A 23,497-nucleotide genomic window follows, 5' to 3' on the forward strand; every position below is an offset into this window, starting at 1 on the left:
TTTAGTTGCTTCAGAATTATAAGATGCAGTGCAAAAAATATTCATACATTTACTTCTAAAGAAAACTTAGGTGGAGCGGCTAATTGCCATGCTTCCTTTGTATTATGTTTCCCATTCAGTTTGTTGGCTACACCTGTATTGGTACATTCTTCATAATGATTGAGTCCCTGTGAGACAGGTTGACAATGATAAGCTTTCTTCTATATAGTTTCACATTTCCTGTCATTGCCTAAAGTGTCACCTTCTTAGCATATCCCCTGACCTCACCCTGAACAATGTCATCAATGCTTCCCTATCATCATTGAGGTATGGAGAATGTGAAAATATAAGTGAAATTTTTTTAAAAGTGAAAGAGAAGCAGAAGAAGTAGGAGAACAAAATGACAAAGGAAAAAATCGAAGACAAAGATGTGAGTTTACTGGTGCAATCATGGAAAGAAGGGCAAAAGAACACCGATCGGGATTGTTCATTGAAAAGGGACAAACATTCAGTGGGTTGTCACATGATGCAAGAAATACTAACCCATTTAGCCTCTATCAACCAGTTTATAACAAACTCTCCTATGAGATGAGGAAAACCCCCATTTGGGCATGATCGATGCAAAGTCATCAGTCTACCACACACAAGGGTTTAATTTACTTGTACTGTATTCAAAAGTGTTATTTTATCTACCTAATTTGGTTTGATTGAATGAGTATAACCTATTCCTACGTTTCATTGGTGCCTGTCTCAAAAGCATCTGGATGGGTATATGAATAGGAAGGGTTTAGAGGGATATAGGCCAAATGCTGGCAAATTGGGCTGGTTCACATTGAGATGTCTGGTTGACATAGACAAGTTGGGCCAAAGGGTCTATTTCTGTGCTCACTTGAGATAGCCAATCTAAACTATTCTATGAGCAGTAGGGATGCCCACACTGGGACACTTTGTGAGTACAGAGTTGCTGCTGTTTGCCAGAAGTTGCTTACATGACTGGCTGACTAATTGGCTACTGGCTTGTTTATTGGGTGGTTAAAATCAGGCAGGAAATGGAAGCAAGAGTGACAGTCGTTGGCCCAAAGTGATGGCTAGCTGGCATCTCGACTAGGGAAAAAGTGAGGACTGCAGATGCTGGAGATCAGAGCTGAAAATGTGTTGCTGGACAAGTGCAGCAGGTCAGGCAGCATCCAAGGAGCAGGAGAATCGACGTTTCGGGTATGAGCCCTTCTTCAGGAATGAGGAAAGTGTGCCAAGCAGGCTAAGATAAAAGGTAGGGAGGAGGGACTTGGGGGAGGGGCGTTGGAAATGCGATAGTTGGAAGGAGGTTAAGGTGAGGGTGATAAGGTGAGGGTGATGGGCCGGAGTGGGGGTAGGGGCGGAGAGGTCAGGAAGAAGATTGCAGGTTAGGAGTTCGAGGGTTGGGACTGAGACAAGGTGGGGGGAGGGGAAATGAGGAAACTGGAGAAATCTGAGTTCATCCCTTGTAGTTGGAGGGTTCCTAGGTGGAAGATAAGGCGCTCTTCCTCCAGCCGTCGTGTTGCTATGGTCTGGCGGTGGAGGAGTCCAAGGACCTGCATGTCCTTAGTGGAGTGGGAGGGGGAGTTGAGTGTTGAGCCACGGGGCGGTTGGGTTGGTTGGTCCGGGTGTCCCGGTCCGGGTGTTCCAGAGGTATTCTCTGAAACGTTCTGCAAGTCAGCGGTCTGTCTCCCCAATATAGAGGAGGCCACATTGGGTGCAGTGAATGCAGTAAATGATGTGTGTGGAGGTGCAGGTGAATTTGTGGCGGATATGGAAGGATCCCTTGGGGCCTTGGAGGGAAGTGAGGGGGGGAGGTGTGGGCGCAGGTTTTGCATTTCTTGCGGTTGCAGGGGAAGGTGTCGGGAGTGGAGGTTGGTTGGTGGGGAGTGTGGACCTGACGAGGGAGTCACGGAGGGAGTGGTCTTTTCAGAACGCTGATAGGGGAGGGGAGAGAAATATATCCCTGGTGGTGGGGTCTGTTTGGAGGTGGCGGAAATGACGACGGATGATACGATGTATCTGGAGGTTGGTGGGGTGATAGGTGAGGACCAGTGGGGTTCTGTCCTGGTGGCGATTGGAGGGACGGAGCTCAAGGGCGGAGGAGCGGGGAGTGGAGGAGATGCGGTGGAGAGCATCGTCGACTACGTCTGAGGGGAAATTGCAGTCTTTGAAGAAAGAGGCCATCTGTGTTGTTCGGTATTGGAACTGGTCCTCCTGGGAGCAGATGCGGCGGAGATGAAGGAATTGGAAATATGGGATGGCATTTTTACAGGGGGCAGGGTGGGAGGAGGTGTAGTCTAGGTAGCTGTGGGAGTCGGTCGGTTTATAGTAAATGTCCGTGTTGATTTGGTCGCCCGAGATAGAAATAGAGAGGTCTAGGAAGGGGAGGGAGGAGTCTGAGACGGTCCAGGTAAATTTGAGGTCGGGGTGGAAGGTGTTAGTAAAGTGGATGAACTGTTCAACCTCCTCGTGGGAGCACGAGGCAGCGCCGATACAGTCATCGATGTAGCGGAGGGAAGAGTGGGGTGTGGTGCCATTGTAGCTGCGGAAGATGGACTGTTCCACATATCCTACGAAGAGACAGGCATAGCTGGGGCCCATGCGGGTGTCCATGGCTACTCCTTTGGTTTGGAGGAAGTGGGAGGATTGGAAGGAGAAATTGTTCAGAGTGAGGATCAGTTCAGTCAGTCGAAGGAGGTTGTCAGTGGAAGGGTACTAGTTGGGTTGGCGGGAAAGGAAGAAGCGGAGGGCTTTGAGTTCTTAGAGATGGGGGATGGAGGTGTACAGGGACTGGATGTCCATGATGAAGATAAGGCGTTGGGGACCGGGGAAGCAAAAATCTTGGAGGAGGTGGAGGGCGTGGGTGGTGTCCCGAACGTATGTGGGGAGTTCTTGGGCTAAGGGGGACAGGACAGTGTCGAGGTATGCAGAGATGAGTTCGGTGGGGCAGGAGCAGGCTGAGACAATGGGTCAGCCGGGGCAGTCAGGTTTGTGGATTTTGTGCAGGAGGTAGAAACGGGCGGTGCGGGGTTGTAGGACGATGAGGTTGGAGGCGGTGGATGGGAGATCCCCTGAGGAGAAGAGGTTATGGATGGTCTGGGAGATGATGGTTTGGTGGTGGGAGGTGGGGTCATGGTTAAGGGGGCAGTAGGAGGAGGTGTCTGCGAGTTGGCGTCTAGCTTCAGCGGTGTAAAGATCGGTGCGCCAAACTACCACCGCACCTCTCTTGTCTGCTGGTTTGATAGTGAGGTTGGGGTTGGAACGGAGGGAGTGGAGGGCTGCACGTTCCGAGGGTGGGAGGTTGGAGTGGGTGAGAGGAGTGGAGAGGTTGAGGCGGTTAATGTCGCGGCGGCAGTTGGCTATGAAGAGATCGAGGGCAGGTAAGAGGCCAGCAAGGGGTGTCCAGGTGGATGGGGTGTGTTGGAGGCGGGAGAAGGGATCGTCAGAGGGTGGGCGAGAATCCTGGTTGAAGAAGTAGGCACGGAGGCGAAGGCAGCGGAAGAATTGTTTTCGATGTCTTGCCGCGTGTTGAACTCGTTAGAGACAGGCGAGAGCTGCTCTGGCTTGGAGAGACTGAGATGATGCTCTTAATGACCTGTGGGTCCGTGTGGAAGAAGGAGTTCCCTGGTTGCCCTCTGATCCTCTGTTATGGCAGACTTCAGACACCGTTTGAGGGGCTTTGCAATGCCAGTAGACTTTCTGTCACTCCAACAATGATGACTGAATGAGATAGTAAGTGTCTTGATTGCCTGCCTGCATTTGGTTAAGGCTGGAAATGTGTTGCTGGAAAAGCGCAGCAGGTCAGGCAGCATCCAGGGAACAGGAGAATCGACGTTTCGGGCATAAGCCCTTCTTCAGGAATGAGGAAAGTTTGTCCAGCAGGCTAAGATAAAAGGTAGGGAGGAGGGACTTGGGGGAGGGGCGTCGGAAATGTGATAGGTGGAAAGAGGTCAAGGTGAGGGTGATAGGTCAGACTGGGGTGGGGGCGGAGAGGTCGGGAAGAAGATTGCAGGTTAGGAAGGCGGTGCTGAATTCGATGGATTTGACTGAGACAGGGTGGGGGGAAATGAGGAAACTGGTGAAATCCGAGTTCATCCCTTGTGGTTGGACGGTTAAAGGTTTGTTGATTTCACTAATAGGAATGAAAACTACGGGAATGGTCCAGCAGGTCAGGCAGAATGTGTGGAAAAAACAGGTGATAACCTGAAACATAACACTTTCCACAGAGTTTCCAGATGTACTCAGTCCTTTCAGCGGTTTTTGTTCTTATTTCAGATTTCTAGCATCTGCAGTATTTTGTTTTTGCTAATTCCAGAGACAGCGCACATTTGGGAGATTTACAAGAATGGGGAGCCACATCAGGGAGACCTCGTGAAAGTTTTTTATATTTTGCTGCCAATCCCACCCATGCTCCTTCCAAGGGACCAAGAAATGTCCCCAGTATTTCCTGAGATTTTTTGACTTTACCTTCTCCCTGTTCAAGTACAAGATGTATCCTCTAGTTATCTGTTGTCGGGGCATAGTGGACCATCTCATTATATATTGTTGCTTTTTAAAATCTTGAAGTGTACAGTTAACTCACTCCTCCCTCCAAGAAGAGCAGGCTACTTTATGTAATCACTCCATTAGAACCTAATCTGTACATCTGTCCTTTTTAATTACTGCAAGACCCTGTTTTGTACTTCAGTGATCAGAATTATATGCATATGATTTAAAGTCTGCCTCTACCTTTTACTTATAAAAAGGCAGGATTATCTCATTGTTTCAGGTCAATATTTCAGTACACCCTAACACCTCACTTGCTTTACCAGCTACAACTAAACTTTGTCGTAAGTGGTTTCAATTCTTTCAATCAGGACTCTCTGATCTCGTTAGTTCTGATTGCCCATTTTTCTTTTTCCATTTATGTACTTATCTATTCCTCGACACTCAGGTTGTCCTCATGTGATACAACTTGCATTTTCTCGCCATTTAAATTTCATCTGCCACCTGTCTGTGATTCCCCATGCAGGTTCTGATCCTCCTGTAGCTAATGCTGCTCATCTTTGGATGACCAATTTCATTGGCTTCGCATATCACGTCTTTCAGTGCAGTGCAAGAGACACATGATGAGGACTGAGAATGTGAATATGGGCTTGACACAACAATGGTGTTACCTGTTACAATAATAATTCCCCCCTCCAAAACTATATTCAGCTGCATGAGATGCCATAAAAGCTGGTATTGCAGTTTAATAAGCCACAAGGTTAGGCCACACTTAATCTATTGCATTCAGTTCTGGTCACCACATTACAGGCTGGATTATGGAGGCTTTTTGAGAGGGTGCGGAAGAGTTTGCCAGGATGCCACCTAGCTTAGAGATTATGAGGAGAGGCTAGAAAAACATTGGGTTTTTCTCTGGATGTGCAGAGGCTGAGGGGAGGCTTGATAGAAGTCTATAACATCATGAGATGCACAGACAGGGTTGATGGTCAGAATCTTTTTCCCCAGAGTTGAAATGTCTAATATTGGGGGGGCGTGCATTTAAGACGAGAGGGGAAAAGTTCAAAGGCGATGTGAGGGGAAAGTTTTCTACTCAGAGTGGTAGGAGTTTGGAATGCACCATTCCCAGGGTGCTGGCAGAGATAGATACAATAGGGGCGTTTAAGGGACTTTTGGTTAAGCACATGAATATGTAAGGAATGGAAGGATATGGACCAAGGGCAGGCAGAAGGGATTAGATTAATTTGGCGTCATGTTCAGCACAACATCATGGGCCGAAGGGCCCATTTCTGTATTGTAGTGTTCTATATTCTAGATCAGCTACCTATTAGACGCCACTCCTGCATTTTCTTTCCTTTAAAGCCAATAAATGAAAAATTTGAGCAGTTTAATCCAGTGTGAGCAAAGAAGGGACAGTATATTGTGTTAATATCTCTTATCTGTCTTCCAGTCTGCAGGGGGTACAACAGCTCAGGTCGTACATGCTCAGCAGCGAACCGTGGCCACATCTGCTGCTACCACAGAGGTTGTAGCAATAGCAACCAACCAGGGTGTCCGAGCTGCAATGGCCCCAGTGACAGCCACAGCAGCAGCAGTGGTGACTACCAACCTGACTCCGGTGCAGTCCCAGACAAGACCATTGGTCACGCAAGTCACCCCAGGTTGGACAATTATTGCCTTTTGTCATGCCACAAATTGACAATTGCATCATTGAGTAATTTAATGACTTCTACATAGATCAGAATTTATTTTGCACATATGCCTGCTCATTTCTTTCAGTGCCTTTCTCTGTAATTACCTGTGTTAACTCTTAATGCACGATGCATCTTTTAACATGCACTTATCTTAAGCACCACTCACTGCCTTCTTACAGAAAACCAGTTTCTAATCCATACTGCTAAATCACCTTTAATCCCATGTCTCCACATTTTCTCCAAAAACCTACCATGTGGAACCTTTATCAAAGGCTTAACTGAACTGCCCTACCCTCATCCACATGCTTGGTCACCTTCTCTAAAAACAAAGTGAGGTTTGTAAGACATGACCTGCCCTTGACGAATCCATGTTGACTACTTCCAATCAAATTGCTGCTTGCTAGATGGTTATAAATTCGAACTCTCATAATCCTTTCCAAAACTGTTCCTACGACAGACATAAGGCTCTCTGGTCTATAATTACCTGGGTCATCTCTACTGCCCTCCTTGAACAAGGGCATGATATTTGCAATCCTTTATCCTCTGTCAACAATGACGACTCAAAGATCAAGGCCAAAGACTCCGCCATCTCCTCCCTAGCATTGCAGAGAATTATTGAAAAAATCCCATCCAGCCCAGGGGACTTATCTACTTTCATACTTCTAGAATTGATAACACCTCCTCCTTACTAACCTCAATCCTTTCAAGTTTAATAGCCTATATCTCAGTCTTATCCTCTACAATATTCTCCTTTTCCTGAGTAAAACCAGATGAGAAATATTCGTTTAGCACCTCTCCAATCTCCACAGGGTCCACACACAACTTCCCACTTCTGTCTTTGACAGGCCCTATTCCTACCTTAGTCATCCTTTTATTCCTCACATACCTATGGAAAGCTTTAGGGTTCTCCTTTATTCTACCTGGTAAAGACAGCTTATGTCCCCTCGTTGCTCTTCTTAACTCTCTCTTTAAATTCTTCCTAGCGAATCTGTAACTCCATTGCCTCATCTGAACCATCTTGCCTCAACGTCACATGAGCTGCCTCCTTCCGCTTAACAAGAGTTGCAATTTCTTTAGTAAGCTACAATTCACTTAGCTTATCACTTCCTACCTGCCTGACAGGGACATACCTATCAAAGACATGCAATATGTCTCCTTAAACCAGCTCCACATTTCAATTGTCCTCATCCCCTGCATTTTGCTACCCCATTCTATGCCTCCTAAGCCTTGCCTAATCGCATTATAATTATCCTTCCCCATCTATACCTCTTGTCCTGTGGCATGTACCTATCCCTTTCCATCGCGAAACTAAACATAACCGAATCATGGTCACTCTCTCCAAAGTGCTCACCTACCACTCAATCAAACAGCTGGCCTGGTTCATTACTAAGCACCAGATTCCAGCGTGGCCTCCCCTCTTGTCGGCTCTTTGACATACTGTGTCAGGAAACCCTCCTGCACACATTGGACAAAAACTGATCCATCCGACATACTAGAATTATAGCATTTCCAGCCAATGTTGGGGAAGTTAAAGTTTCCCATAATGACCACCGTGTTCCTTTCACTCCTACCCAGAATAGATTTGTCAGTCCTCTCCTCCGCATCCCTGGGACTTTGCGTAGGCCTATATTAAAAAAAAAACTCCAAGCAGTGTGACCTCTCCTCTTCTGTTTCTAACCTCAGTAGATGAGTCCTCGTCAAAAGTTCTTTCAGCCACAGTTCTTGACTAACAAAGCCACACCTCCCCCGATCTTAATGAAAGATCTAAACCCCGGACCTTGCAACACCCATTCCTGACCCTGCTGTACCCATGTCTCCAAAATGGCTACAACATCAACATCCCAGGTACCTATCCATGCTGCAAGCTCACCTACCTTATTCCAGATACTCCTGGCCTTGAAGGAGACACACTTCAAACCAGTTTGCTGTCTGCCAGCACATTCCTGTGACCATGAAATCCTGTCCATATCCTCCCTACTCTCATCCTCCTGTGTGCTGGAACTACAACACAGGTTCCCACCCCCCTGCTGAATGCAAATCCTTGATGATCTTATATGTCTCAATTAAGTCATCTGTCAACCGCTTCTCTCTAATGAAAACAGCCTCAAGTCCCTCAGCCTTTCCTCATAAGACCCTCCCTCCATACCAGGCAACATCCTAGTAAATCTCCTCTGACCCCTTTCCAAAGCTTCCACATCCTTCCTATAATGCGGTGACCAGAACTGTACACAGTACTCCAAGTGCAGCCGCACCAGAATTTTGTACAGCTGCAGCATGACCTTGTGGCTCTGAAACTCAGTTCTTCTACCAATTAAGGTAACACGCCATATGCCTCCTTAACAACCATATCAACCTGCATGGCAACTTTCAGGGATCTATGTACATGGGCACCGAGATCTCTCTGCTCTTCTACGTTACCAGGAATCTTACCATTAGCCCAGTTACTCCTTCCAAAGTGTATCATCTCTCTCTTTTCCACATTAAACTCCATTTGCCACCTCTCAGCCCAGCTCTGCAGCTTATCTGTGTCCCTCTGTAACCTGCAACATCCTTCAGCACTACCACAACTCCATCGACTTTAGTGTGGAGTTTGCACATTCTCCCCGTGTCTGCGTGGGTTTCCTCCGGGTGCTCCGGTTTCCTCCCACAATCCAAAAATGTGCAGGTTAGGTGAATTGGCGAGGCTAAATTGCCCATAGTGTTAGGTGAAGGGATAAATGTAGGGGAATGGGTCTGGGTGGGTTGCGCTTTGGCGAGCCGTGTGGACTTGTTGGGCCGAAGGGCCTGTTTCCACACTGTAAATAATCTAATCTAATCTAATCCATCCTTCTACGCCCTCATGTAGGTAAATTATGAAAATGACAAAAACCAGTGGCCCCAAAACAGATCCTTGCGGTACACCACTGGTAACTGAACTCCAGGATGAACACTTCCAATCAACCACTAGCCTCGGTCTACTTTCAGCTAGCCAATTTCTGATTCTAACCGCCAAATCACCCTCAATCCCATGCTTCCGTATTTTGTGCAATAGCCTACCGTGGAGAACCTTATCAAATACCTCACTGAGATCCATATACACCACATCAACTGCTTTACCCTCAACTACCTGTTTGGTCAAAGAACTCCTAACGTTTGTGAGGCACGACCTACCCTTCACAAAACCATGTTGACTATCCCTAATTAACTTATTCCTCTCTTGATGATTATAAATCTCATCCTTTATAATCTTTTCCACACTTTATCCACAACCGAAGGCTCACTGGTCTGTAATTACCAGGGTTGTCTCTACTCCCCTTCTTGTACCAGGGGACAGCATTTGCATTCCTCCAGTCTTCTGGCACTATTCCTGTAGACAATGATGACATAAAGATAAAAGCCAAGGACTCTGCAATCTCCTCCCTGGCTTTCAAGAGAATCCTAGGATAAATCCCATCCGGCCCAGAGGGCTTATCTATTTCCACACTTTTCAGAATTGCTAACACCACCTCCTTGTGAACCTCATTCCTGTCTAATCTAGTAGTCTGTATCTCAGTATTCCCCTCAACAACATTGTCTTTTTCCAGTGTGAATACTGACGAAAAATATTAATTTAGCACTTCCCCTATCTCCTCAGACTCCACGCATAACTTCCCACTACTATCCTTGATTGGCCTTAATCTCTCTTTAGTCATTCTTTTATTCTTGATATACCTATAGAAAGCTTCAGGGTTTTCCTTGATCCTACTTGCCAACAATTTCTCATGTCCCCTCCTGCTCTTCTTACCTCTCTCTTTAGGTTTTTCCTGGCTAACTTGTAACTCTGAAGCACCCTAACCTAGCCTTCACATCTCATCCTAACATAAGCCTCCTCCTTTCTCTTGACAAGAGATTCAACTTCTTTAGTAAACCATGGCTCCCTCACTCGAAAACTTCCTCCCTGCCTGACAGGTACATACTTATTAAGGATTCGCAGTAGCTGTTCTTTGAATAAGCTCCACATTTCAATTGTGCCCATTCCCTGCAGTTTTTCCTCATCTTATGAATTCTAAATCTTGTCTAATGGCATCATAATTGCCTTTCCCCCAGCAATAACTCTTGTCCTGCGTTATATACCTATCCCTTTCCACCGCCAAAGTAAACATAACCGAATTGTGGTCACGATCACCAAAGTGCTCACCGACCACCTAACACCTGGTCGGGTTCATTACCCAGGACCAAATCCAATGTGGTCTTGCCCCTTGTTGGCTTGTCTACATATGTGTCAGGAAACCATCCCGCACACATTGGACAAAACTGACCCATCTAAAGTACTCGAACTACAGTATTTCCAGTCAATATTTGGAAAGTTAAAGTCCCCCAAAAATAACCCTGTTACTCTCAACCCTATCCAGAATCACCTTTGTTATCCTTTCCTCTACATCTCTGGAAATATTTGGAGGCCTACAGAAAACTCCCAACAGGGTGACCTCTCTTTTCCTGTTTCTCACCTCAGCCCATACTAACTCAGTAGACGAGTCTTCAGATGCCTTTTCTGCTACTGTAATACTGTCCTTGACTAACAATGCCACACCTCCCCCTCTTTTATCATCTTCTCTGTTCTTACTGAAACATCTAAATCCTGGAACCTGCAACAACCATTCCTGTCCCTGTTTTATCCATGTCTCCGAAATGGCCTCAACATGGAAGTCCCAGGCATGTAACCAGAATGCAGCCATCGCGTTATTGAAGAAATATCTGTGGGATACTCAGGAGGGTTGGTCAGGTTGCAGAGGCTGCGCTGGATGTCTTGCGTCTTCACAGGCTATGCCCAAACTGTATTTCAAAACAATATCAAATACCTCTGACAGCCATAAATGCAGACACATGGCTTCCAGTAAATCTAAGCAATTAGCTAAAGACATGTCCTTTCTTTGACATTTTCAAACCAAAACCTATTCCTTATTTGAATGCAACCAGAAATTCAGGGGCCCAATTCCCCCTCCACTCAAAACATTTTAATCATCTTCCTAAGTCATTTCAACTCAATGACTCTAGGCATAATTGTTAGAAGATATTATTTTCCTAAGAAAGTGGAATAAATATAGTGCAGATGATTGCAGTGCAAGTTAAAGCTTGGTTTAATATGGGAACTGACACTTGTAAACATCATTTGACTTTATACATTTCATCCTGGCCTTAATGGTATCTTAATGACAGTGAGTACAACTCTAGCTAACAGTCTTTACCATGAGCCTGCCTTGATAGTTTACATTTATAACCTCAGCTACGGGCATTCAGCTGACCACCGGAAAACCTATCTCCCAGGCACAAATCCAGCTCTTCAGGCAACCCCAGACAGCTCCAGTACAGGTTCAACAAATCCAGCCACAGTCTCAAACTTCAGCCCAGCTGAAGACAGTCCAGAAACTGCCGGTAAGTCTGAGCTTTCAGTTACTGTCTGAAACACAAAAAGATATGTATATGTTTTAACTACATAAACAAAAGTATATTGCAGTTGCGCCTTCAATTTTTAAATCACTTGTTCATGGGGAGTGGGTGGCTCCAGCTAGGCCAGGATATATTGTTGCTCCCTCATTGCTCAGAGAGCAATTCAGAGTCAACTACATTGCTATGTGCCTGGAGTCACATGTAGGCCAGACCAGGTAAGGATGGCAGATTTTTCTTTCCTGAAGTGTATCACTGAAGTGTATCAATTTTACGGCAATTGACAATGGTTACATTGTTGCCTTTAGGGTAGCTTTTTTTATTACAGATTTTGTGAATTCAAATTTCGTCATCTGCCGTGGTGGGCTTCAACACATGTCTGCAGAACATTAAGTTGGGGTTCTGATGGTCAGTCCAGTGACATTACCACAATGCCACCACCTTCCCTCAGCTTTTGGAAGTGTCAGTGAAAATAAATCTTTGGGTTCCTTCTTTCATCAAAAAATTTAATGTTATGTTCAATTTTCATTTTTATGTCTACTTCCAATCCCAATACATCTTGACCTTGACAGATGCTATTGCTGTTTAAACCCCTATAAGCATTCAGTGCAGTCATCACAAAGATGTATTTTCATGGAGACTCCTAAGCTGTGTACATGGATTAGTGTAGAAAATGGACTTGCAGATGAGCACCTTATGTAAACTGATGCCTTCTAGTCCTTAATTCCCCAACCCTGGGAAAAAGACTGAGTGCATGCACCCTATCCATGCCCCATGATCTTATACACTTCTATAAGGTCCGGCCTCAGTCTCCTAAAGAATAGAGTCCTAGTTAGTCCAACCTCCTTATAACTCAGACCCTTGAGTCCTGGCAATGTCCTTGTAAATTTCTTCTGCATTCTTTCCAGTTTAATAGTATCCTTCCTATAGCAAGGTGACCAAAACTGAACACCACTACATGTGCGGCCTCACCAATGTCCTGTACAACTGCAACATAAATTCCCAACTTCTATACTCAGTGCCCTGACTGATGAAGGCCAGTGTGCCAAAAGCCATCTTCACTGCCATGTCCACCTGTGACTCCACTTTGAGAGAACCGTGCACCAGAACTCCAAGGTCCCTCTGTCCCGCTACATTTCTTCAGGCCCCACCTTAAGGCTTGTTGGGAACTTGAGTTCTTCATTATTCAGTCAGATGTGATTATTGTAAAGTGATGTGCTGTTGACTGTCATTATGTAAATTGATAGAATTCAATAAAGTCTTTTTCCTCATTAGGATCAGTTAATAAAATTGAAACAGAAACAGCAGCAGCAACAGCAGCTGGCTCAGGTGACACAAAGGAACACTGTCCTCGGTGGTACTGTGACTGGTCTCCCAGTTGCCCGCATAGTAAGTTGTACTTATATTACAAATACCGCAACTGTTATGTGATTATATAATTGTAGTTCATTGCTCACACAAACCATTACAGTGTGTATAGAGTCATCGAAATGTACAGCACAGACCCTTCGGTCCAACTTGTCCATGCTGACCAGATATCCTAACATAATCTAGTTCCATTTGCCAGCACTTGGCCCATATCACTCTAAACCCTTCCTATTCATATACCCATCCAGATGCCTTTTAAACGATGTAATTGTACCAGCCTCCACCACTTCCTGTGGCAGCTCATTCCATACATGCACCACCCTCTGTGTGAACATGTTGCCCCTTAGGTCCCTTTTATATCTTTTCCCCCCTCAACCTCTCACCATAAACTTATGTTCTGGACAGTCTAGTTCTGGACTCCCCCACCCCTGGGAAAGACCTTGTCTATTTATCCTCTCTATGCCCCTCATGATTTGGAGTCACCCCTCAGCGTCCAATGCTCCAGGGAAAATAGCTTGTCTATTCAGCCTCTTCCTATAGCTCAAATCCTCCAAACCTGGCAACACCTTTTTAAATTTTTTTTGAGAAGATTCGTCAAAATCTTCCCAAAACTCCCTGTATTCCGTGAGATCTAACCTTGCTGACCAGTCTCCCATGAGGAACCTTGTCGAATACCTTACTGACGTTCATATAAATCACGTCTATTGCTCTGCCCTCATCAATCCTCTTTGTTACTTCTTCAAAAAACTCAATCAGGTTCATGAGACATGATTTCCCACGCACGAAGCCTTGCTGACTATCCTTAATCAGTCTTTGCCTTTCCAAATGCACATCAATCCTGTCCCTCAGGATTCCCTCCAACAACTTGCCCACCACCGCCGTCAGGCTCATTGTTCTATAGTTTTCGGGCTTTTTCCTTACCAGCTCTCTTAAACAGTGGCACCACATTAGCCAACCTCCAGTCTTCTCGCACCTCACCTGTGGCTGTCGATGATACAGATATCTCAGCAAGGGGCACAACATTCACTTCCCTAGCTTCCCACCGAGTCCTAGGATACACCTGATCAGGTCCTGGGGATTTATCCACTTTTATGTGTTTCAAGACATCTCCGAACATTATGCATCCTTCCTGATAAGTCTGTTTCATCGGTAACAGAAAATGGCTTTGTATGTTTTTGTGTAATTATGCATTTAAAGAACAGTATCATAAAATAGCATCAGGTCAGTATTCAGGCTGAGAACTTAACTAAGCAGAGAAAAAGGATAAAAATATGAGACAAAAGTGGAAAGTCAGCAAATGTTCTCTTACCTAGAATTTTGTTTCTTCACAGTTGAAGGATTTTTCCTGTAAGTAAGGGCCTCGATATTACTAATGTAGAGTACTTGGGTGTTCCTAACCCCTTCACAGCTAAAATGGAAACACGTGCATTTGTCGCGGGGTGGGGATCAGATAGAGTAAACCTGCTGCTTCACCTTCAGACCTTCTGTTGTGAAACTTTAATTATCCCTTCCCTGCCACTAAGGTTTTGACGTAAACAATTAGAAATTTTATTAGGAAAGATTCATTGTAGCTATCCAACTTTCTTTTCTATTTCCAAAATCTATGCATTCCAAAATCCCAGAATCTTTAATTCGAGTTTTCATGTCAGCTCTAAATGTTAGCTTGCTTTCTCTCCCTAGGTACTGCCTGACCTGCTATGATCTCTAGCACTTGTTTTCAGTACAGCTTCCAGCATCTGCAGTAATTTGCTCTGACAAATCCACATATCCACTTTACCACTTTTTCTCCATGATTCTTGATTCCCCTAATTTTGACCTTCGGTATACACAAGGACTTGCTCCAACAGCTATGTGTGAGAAGGAGTTCCAAAGGCACTCCCCTTTCATAGCGAAGAAATTCCTCCTCAGTCTTAAATTGGCACCCCTCTATACTGAGTCTATGCTCTTTGATCCATGATGGGAAACATCCTCTCAGCATTTACCCTGTCAAGCTCGCTAAGAATCTGGTATGTTTCAGTGAGACCACCTCACATTCTTCTGTGTCACAGCTACCTGATGAAGGAGCAGCACTCCAAAAGCTAGTGCTTCTAAATAAACCTGTTGGACGATAACCTAGTGTTGTGTGATTTTTAACTTTGTCCACCCCAGTCCAACATGGGCTCCTCCACATCTTCTAAACTTCAGAGATTGGAGTCCCAATTTATTTGACCTTTGCTCATATGACAATCCCCCCATACTGGGGCTCATCCTACTGAACCTGTGACAAAAATTACATAATTCACAATATTAAGTCTACTTATTTATTTATAAATTTGAGTTTTGTGTCAGTACACTTCTAGGCATCAGTCTCTCTTACTGTATATACTTGAGTAATAGTCGATCCCATGTAAAAGTTGACCTATTTTTGGCCAAAGAATCCTGGAATTTTCTATGTATCTTGTGTAAAAGTCGACCCTAGATCTTCACAGGTTACAGAACAACATTTAAGAGTGGAGATAATATGATGAGGAAATTCCTTTCTTTTGTGCTGTTATGTGATTTGATGTACAATTTCACACCAATTTGGTGCGAAAGACTCCGGTGACAACCAACTTTGTGGAATATAGTTATATACCTAATTGAGGTTTTGAAATTTCTTCTTCATTTTTGTAAAAATGCCCTCCAGAAAAAACAACAAATGTACAGCAGTGATTAAACTTGCAAGTTACTGAAGTTGCAGAGGAAACAAATAACTGTGTCGTAGCAAGAGAATTTTGTGTATCAGAGAAACTTGTGAGAGACTGGAGAAAGATATCAACTCAATTTCAGACTATGCCAAAATGAAAGTGTGCCAACAGAGGTAAACCTAGCAAGTGGCCACAATTGGAGAAAGGTGTTGCTGAGTGGATACTTGAAAATCGTCAAAATGGAATATGTGTTAGTCGTGAAGCCATCTGAATCCATGCAAGACGCAAATCAAAGAAGAATGGAATTTTGGATTTTATGGCGAGTGTTGAATGGTGCACGAGGTTCATGAAAAGGCATGGCTTAGCACTTCAGCAGAGAACTCAGACTGCACAAAAGCTGCCTGCTGGACTAGAAGATAAGATATTACAGTTTCACCAGTTTGTCAACAGAAATCAGCAGGAGGAAGCTTACAAGTTCGCATCCATTGGAAACATGGGCAAAACCCCTATTAGCCTCAACATGCCAGAGAATCAAACTGTGAACCAAAAAGAGGACAAAAACACAGTACTGGTGAGAACCATTGGCCATGAGAAAAGTAGGTTTACTTTAGTTCTTTTTTGTATGGCTGATGGCGCTAAGTTAAAACCCATGGCTGTTTTTAAGAGAAGGAAAAATTTCAAAAAGAAATTGTCATCCATATGCATCCAGAAGGCTAGGTGGATGAAGAAAATGGATGAAGGAAGTTTGGAATTGGTGGACTACACAAGGAAAAGAGCTTGCTGGTCTGGGATCAGTTTAGATCACATCTAGTGCAGAATGTTGTTGATAACATCTGATCATATAACACTGACATAGCTGTAATTCCCAGCAGACTTGAGTGTTTTGCAACCAACAGATGTTGGTATTGATCAGCCATTTAAGGACATGATGAGAATGAAGTGGAATAACTGGATGTGTGATGGGGAAAAAACATATATGAAAGGAGACATTGTACAAGCTCCATCACTGCCCCTGATCTGTGAATGGATCATTGTTTCATGGAAAGAAATAAGAGTTGATACTATTTTCAAATCATTCAAGGAATGTGGAATATTGAATGCATTGGACAGTACAGAGGCAATTATCAATAGGATGACAGATGAAGAAGAAGCGGATGATGTGCTACCTCTAACTACAGGTAGCGAGGATAAGGAGGATCCATACAGTGATATCGTTCATCCTGATGATTATGAAGCTTTATGTGCTGAAGATGTTGAACAGTGTGATTTTGCACTTTTGAACGTTTGACATGTTTAATTTAAGATGTAACGTACCAGTAATTGTCATTTAAAGCTGTATTATATTTCTATATGATACAGCTTTAAATGTTTAACATGTTTAATTTAAGATGTAACATGTTCTAGTAATTGTCATTTAAAGCCTTATTATATTTCTATTTCAGTATTTGTATGTATAAATAAAAGCCTGCTACCTGTAATTCATTTTTGTTTCTGTTGTCTTTATCCAGTAACTACCATAATTGGTTGTGGTTTTTTTTTCATTTACAGATCAATTGGGCTTCTGCTAATGATATGGTGTGAATTTTGAGGGTTATGAGTTTCAGCCCCTCAAAAGTAGTCGACCCCATAAATTTAACATTAAAAGTAGTCTAAAAAATTCAGCTATTACTGGAGTATATACGGTATTTGTTAAACTTCACTTAACTTCAATGTATTTAAATAGCATTCTCTTTTCCTTTAATGTTCTGTACAATGCCAGTCATAGTTTCCTGTTTAAGCCAGTAAATTAAGCCTCAGATCAGTGCACAGTTTTTCAGGTAGGAAGAACTTTTTTAAAAAAACTTTTTTTTTAGTGATAAAAGTTTATAGTAAAGCATAAATGGAAGCAAAGAGAAATCAATTGACATTTCATGTTTATAAAGGGTTGACTATTTATCCAAGATTTAACAGATAAATATTACTGTATTTTTTACACTTGTGTTCATTTCAGCATCACATGTAAGCTTAAAATCCTTAAATGCTACCACTGACAAATTTGTTTTATATGAGTTTGCAGGGTTCATGTTACATCGTAGCTGTACTGGAATTCTACACCTTGTGTTTCATGTAATATTTTCTTGTCTCTTGACCGTCTGTGTCATTGAAAACTATGAGGCTTCTTTTTTTGAGAATTTTCCAAAACATATGATTTTTATTTTGTTTTCTTCAGGCCAGAGTTTCGACATCACAGCTACAAGCTCAGGGACAGATTCAGACACAGCCAGTTCAGACTGCCCAGGTTACGCTCACAAAGCCACCAGTTGTGTCTGTCCCTACTGCAGTAGTCTCCTCTGGTGTAACAACGCTTCCTGTTACTGTTGCTGGAATTAGTGTGGCTATCAGTCAGCCTCAGAAAGGATCAGCAGGTAATTGAAAAAAGCAAATTCTTGTGAATTGTCAACTTGTTTGAAAGATAATAGAATTCAGTTGTTTGAGTGACAGAACTGTAGAACTGAGATAAGTTCCTTTCATTAAAAGAGGGTTTGGTGAACATACCTATATGTTAGAGCATAAGACATAGGAGTAGAAATTAAGCCATTCAGCCCAATGAGTCTGCTCCGCCATTCAATCATGGCTGATAAGTTTCTCAACCCCATTTTTCAGCTTTCTCCCTGTAACCCTTGATACTCAACAACTCTAACTATCTCCGTCTTAAATATACTCAATGACCTGGCCTCCACAGCCTCCCTTCTGTGGTAATGAATTCTATAGATTCACCACTGTCTAGCTGAAGATGTTTCTCCTTATCTCTGTTATAAAAGGTCTTCCCTTTATTCTAAGACTATGTCCTCGGGTCCTGGTCTCTCCTACCAATGGAAACATCTTCCCAACATCTACTCTGTCTAGACAATTTGGTATTCTGTGTATTTCAATCAGATTCCCTCTCATCCTTCTAAACTCCATAGAGTATAGACCCAAGTCCTCACATGTTCCTCATATGTTAAGCTTTTCATTCCTGGGACTATTCTCGTGAACCTCCTCTGAACACTCACCAGAGCCGGTACATCCTTCCTGAGACATGGGGCCCAAAACTGCACACAATACTCTGACATTGGCCTGACTAGAGCCTGAGAAGTACATCTCTGCTTTTATATTCAAGTCCTCTCAAAATAAATGCCATCATTGCATTTGCCTTCCTAACTACTGACTCAATCTGCAAGTTTACCTTGAGAGAAGCCTTGACTAGAACTCCCAAATCTCTTTGCACTTCAGACTTATGAACTTTCTCCCCATTTAGAGTCCATGCCTCTATTCTTCGTACCAAGGTTCATGACCTCACGCTTTCCCCACTTGTACCCCATCTGCCACTTCTTTGCCCACTCTGCTAACCTGTCCAAATCCTTCTGCAGGCTCCCCGCCACCTTAATGCTACCTGTCCCTCTACCTACCTTCATATTGTCTGTAAACATAGCTAAAGTGCCCTCAGTTTCTTTGTTTAGATCGTTAATTTTTTTTATTCATTTGCGGGACTTGGCCAGCATTGATAGCCCATCCCGATTTGCCCTTGTGATGGTGGTGATGAGCTGCCTTCTTGAATTGCTGCAGCCCACTTGCTGTGGGTTGACCCACAATGCTGGTAGGGAGGGAATTCCAGAATTTTGACCCAACGACTGTGAAGGAATGGCAGTAGTGTATAAAGTGAAAAGTTGTGGTCCCAACACTGAGCCTTGCAGAAGACCACTTGTCACCAGCTGACAACCTGAGAAGTAACCTTTTATCCCCATTCTCTGCTTTCTGCCTGACAGCCAAGCTTCAATCCATACTGCCTCTAACACCATCGGCCCTTATCTTACTCAGTAGTCTCTTGTGCGGCACCTTTTCAAAGGCCTTCTTGAAGTCCAGGAAGATAACATCCATTGGTTCTCCTTGGTCTAACTTGCTTATTGCTTAGTATCATAGAGATGTACAGCATGGAAACAGATCCTTCGGTCCAATCCGTCCATGCCGACCAGATATCCCAACCCAATCTAGTCCCACCCGCCAGCACCCGGCCCATATCCCTCCAAACCATTCCTTTTCATATACCTATCCAAATGCCTCTTAAATGTTGCAGTTGTACCAGCCTCCACCACTTCCTCTGGCAGCTCATTCCATACACTTACCACCCTCTGTGTGAAAACGTTGCCCCTTAGGTCTCTTGTATATCTTTCCCCTCTCACCCTAAACCTATGTCCTCTAGTTCTGGACTCCCCAACCCCAGGGAAAAGACTTTGTCTATTTATCCTATTCATGCCCCTCATAATTTTGTAAACCTCTATAAGGTCACCCCTCAGCTTCCGACGCTCGAGGGACAACAGCCCCAGCCTGTTCAGCTTCTCCCTATAGCTCAAATCCTCCAACCCTGGCAACATCCTTGTAAATCTTTTCTGAACCCTTTCCAGTTTCACAACATCTTTCTGATAGGAAGGAGACCAGAATTGCACGCAATATTCCAACAGTGGCCTAACTAATGTCCTGTACAGCCGCAACATGACCTCCCAACTTCTGTACTCAATACTCTGACCGATAAAGGAAAGCATACTATACGTTGCCTTCACTATCCTATCTACCTACGACTCCACTTTCAATGAGCTATGAACCTGCACTCCAAGGTCTCTTTGTTTAGCAACTCAAAGAATTCTAGCTGATTCTTTCAGCATGACCTCCTCATGATGAAACCCTGCCGACTTTGCCCTATTTTACCATACACTTGAGTATTCAGAAATCTCATCCTTCAGAATTGATTCCAGGATCTTACCCACGATGGGGTGCAGAGGTGGTTAATTAGGTTGATTCTGGAGTTGAGGGGGTTGGTTTCTGAGGAGAGGCTGAGTACATTGGGATTATATTCATTGGAATTTAGAAGAGTGAGGGGGGAATCGATAAAATAGAAATAGATAGGATGTTTCCACTGGTGGGTGAAACTAAGACTAGAGGACGTGGCCTCAAGGTTTAGAGGAAGCAGGTTTAGAACTGAACTGAGAAGGAACTTCTTCACCCAGAGGGTTGTTAATCAGTGGAATTCCTTGCCGAGGGAAGTAATTGACGCTACTTCAGTAATTGCTTTTAAAGCAAAGGTAGATACTTTTTTGAAAATAAAGAAATTTAGGTATATGATGAAAATGCGGGTAAGTGGAGCTGAGTCCACGAAAAGATTAGCCATGATCTTATTGAGTGGCTGAACAAGCTCGAGGGGCCAGACTGCCTATTCCTGCTCCTAGTTCTTATGATAGCTCTACCTGACAGCTGGCCCAGTCTTGATGAGCTGAATAGCCCCTTGTTAATGCACTTGATGATTTTATACCAACACCACAAATTGGGAATGAGTAAACGATTTTGCTTACATGGGATTTAAAAGGGTTTGTTGACTATGGAGAGATATGTCCAGTACCGAAGTGCACATTCCCCAAATCTGAGAGATGCTTGCAGGGGAAGCAATGTAGTTTTAACCTCCTATTTCATGAGAGGCTCATGTGTTCTCTAAAGGGAATCATTCAGCACGAACACATGAAGTGTAAATTATCAAAATTTTTCTTAAGGAGACAATTTTGAGTCTACGAGATTTGGTTACAAGCCCCATAGCAGCATACAATGTATCTGATTGTGGGAGTATTCTGCTCCTGCAATGCTTTCTTTTAATGCCCTTTCAGTAATGCCCAGCTCCAACTTTCCAAGTAATACACTTCTGTCTTCCCTCTCTTTTGCTGCCAAACTTGGAATCTGTTGCACTTCAATGGTCATATTGAGCCCTTTGCAGTTGCAGTGATCCCTGCCACTGCAACGCAACCATCATATCCCTTTTACCCCCCCGCCCCCCCTTCCCCAAAATCCACGATGCTCTTCTGGAACTCAAACCTCAATTCATGTTTTCAAACACTCGCTCCTCATTTTCTTTCCTCACCCTGTAATGACGCTACTTGCTTAATCCTGCATTAATGAAGGGTGATTGTAGTCATAGAGTCACAGAAATGTATAGCATGGAAACAGACCCTTTGGTGCAACTTGTCCATGCTGACCTAATATCTGAACCTAAATCTAGTCCCATTTTCCAGCACTTGGCCCATATCCCTCTAAATGCTTCATACTCATTTACTCATCCAGATGCCTTTTAAATGTTGGAATTGTACCAGCCTCTGCCACTTCCTCTGGCAGCTCATTCCATACATGCACCACCACCTTCTGTTTGAAACGTTGCCTTTTAGGTCCATTTTAAATTTTTCCCCTCTCACCCTAAACTTATGCCCTCTAGTTCTGGATCTACACACACACACCAAAAAATGGAAAAGACCCTTCGGCCCAACAAGTCCACACCGACCCGCCGAAGCGTAACCCACCCAGACCCATTCCCCTACATTTACCCCTTCACCCTAACACTACGGGCAATTTAGCACGACCAATTCACCTGACCTGCACATTTTTGGACTGTGGGAGGAAACCGGAGCACCCGGAGGAAACCCACACAGACACGGGGAGAATGTGCAAACTCCACACAGTCAGTCGCCTGAGGCGGGAATTGAACCTGGGTCTCTGGCGCTGTGAGGCAGCAGTGCTAACCACTGTGCCACCGTGCTGCCCAATCCTATCTACCTGTGACTCCAATTTAAAGAAACCTAGGAACCCCAATTCCCCCAACATGTGCATCTCTTTCTCTAGCCCTATACCCAGACATCTGATATCCCTCCTCATTTGCAAGTATCTCCAAATTCTTAACCCTCCTAATTTGTTACGTGAGCTGAGCACTAATTTTTAGATTTGCACATGTAATGTGCGTCTTACCCTTTTAAAAAGTGACACAAAGATATTGATGAAAATGAATAAACTTCAATTGTATTCAATTGCTATGTGAAATAATGCCTTGTTATAGTGTTGTTTTAGATTTGTAAATGTTCCCTGATCCTAACCATGATCTTGACTCTGCAGGAGGGCAAACGGTTGTGAAGACTGCCATACCACAGCACTTCTCACAAATGCAAGTACAGCAGCTTCTGAAACTCAAACAGCAGAAAGCAGGTCAGGCCCAGGTGACACAGGGTCAAGCAGCTGTGCAGGCTGCAGCAATCACTGCACAACAGAAGGTACACGTCCTACCCTTTAATACCTTCAGTATATTGTTGAGGGTTGATGGGGAGAGGAAGGATAAAAACTCTCTGGCTATTGATTATGTAATTTATTCTTGCTTCTCCCAAATCCTGCCTGGTAAATAATTCACTGAATCCTCACCATCAACAATTTATGGCTTTGAATTTTTTTTTGGTATATATGTCTGAGATGAGAGGAGACTTGCAACTTTTGAAATGTGGTTGGCAGAGAATGGACAGAATCAGCTTGATGGACAGAAACAAATGAGCGGGTTAAATCAAGAGTAGGAGCAAGTTCAGAAATCAAACCTGTTGCTAAGTACAGTTATAAAAAGAGAGGAAAAAAATCAAATATAGACAGTGGAAACCAAGACCTGACACTTTTACCCTGGTAACAAGTGAAGGCCAAATTGAGAGTGAAAACAGAAAATAAAGGAGGAAAATTGAATGGGTGAATGATGGAGGCTTAATAAAACCTGGAAGTGATGTCTGGTGGCTATGACATACTCAGACAGCAGCGGGATGCTGTTGGCTTCTAGCTGACAATGTGTACCTTTGAATTGGCTACCAGGTTTTAGCCCCGGTCTTTGCTGAGAGATAGCTGATATAAACCGGGAAGGAAAGGGTCATCCAGGGCTCCAGCCCCTGGTGACTACTTGCCAGTTCCTGAGAAGATGCTCGGTACACCTGGGCCAGCACGCAGACATGGTGTTCCAGCCTAGCATGTTGTATCTTGCTTTCAAGGTCAACGTATATGGTAATGCACTTAAAGCTGTTGGAGCGGGGAGGG

The 23,497-nt window shown here is 43.9% G+C and overlaps 1 protein-coding gene across 8 annotated transcripts in view; it reads left to right on the top strand.

The window, feature by feature from the left end:
- ep400 (E1A binding protein p400) overlaps window positions 1-23,497 on the top strand; it is a 151,469-nt gene that overhangs the window by 121,951 nt on the left and 6,021 nt on the right. For all 8 annotated transcript variants that reach the window (XM_043715351.2, XM_043715350.2, XM_043715352.2 and 5 more), the window contains 5 exons: window positions 5,930-6,140; window positions 11,416-11,564; window positions 12,852-12,965; window positions 17,820-18,015; window positions 22,550-22,704. In XM_043715351.2, coding sequence (XP_043571286.2) covers window positions 5,930-6,140; window positions 11,416-11,564; window positions 12,852-12,965; window positions 17,820-18,015; window positions 22,550-22,704 — 825 coding nt within the window. The remainder of the gene's footprint in view (window positions 1-5,929; window positions 6,141-11,415; window positions 11,565-12,851; window positions 12,966-17,819; window positions 18,016-22,549; window positions 22,705-23,497) is intronic.

This window comes from Chiloscyllium plagiosum, unplaced genomic scaffold (assembly GCF_037043375.1).
Source record: "Chiloscyllium plagiosum isolate Xiang-an unplaced genomic scaffold, Cpla_swu_hap1 HiC_scaffold_24, whole genome shotgun sequence".
Classification (NCBI taxonomy): domain Eukaryota; kingdom Metazoa; phylum Chordata; class Chondrichthyes; order Orectolobiformes; family Hemiscylliidae; genus Chiloscyllium; species Chiloscyllium plagiosum.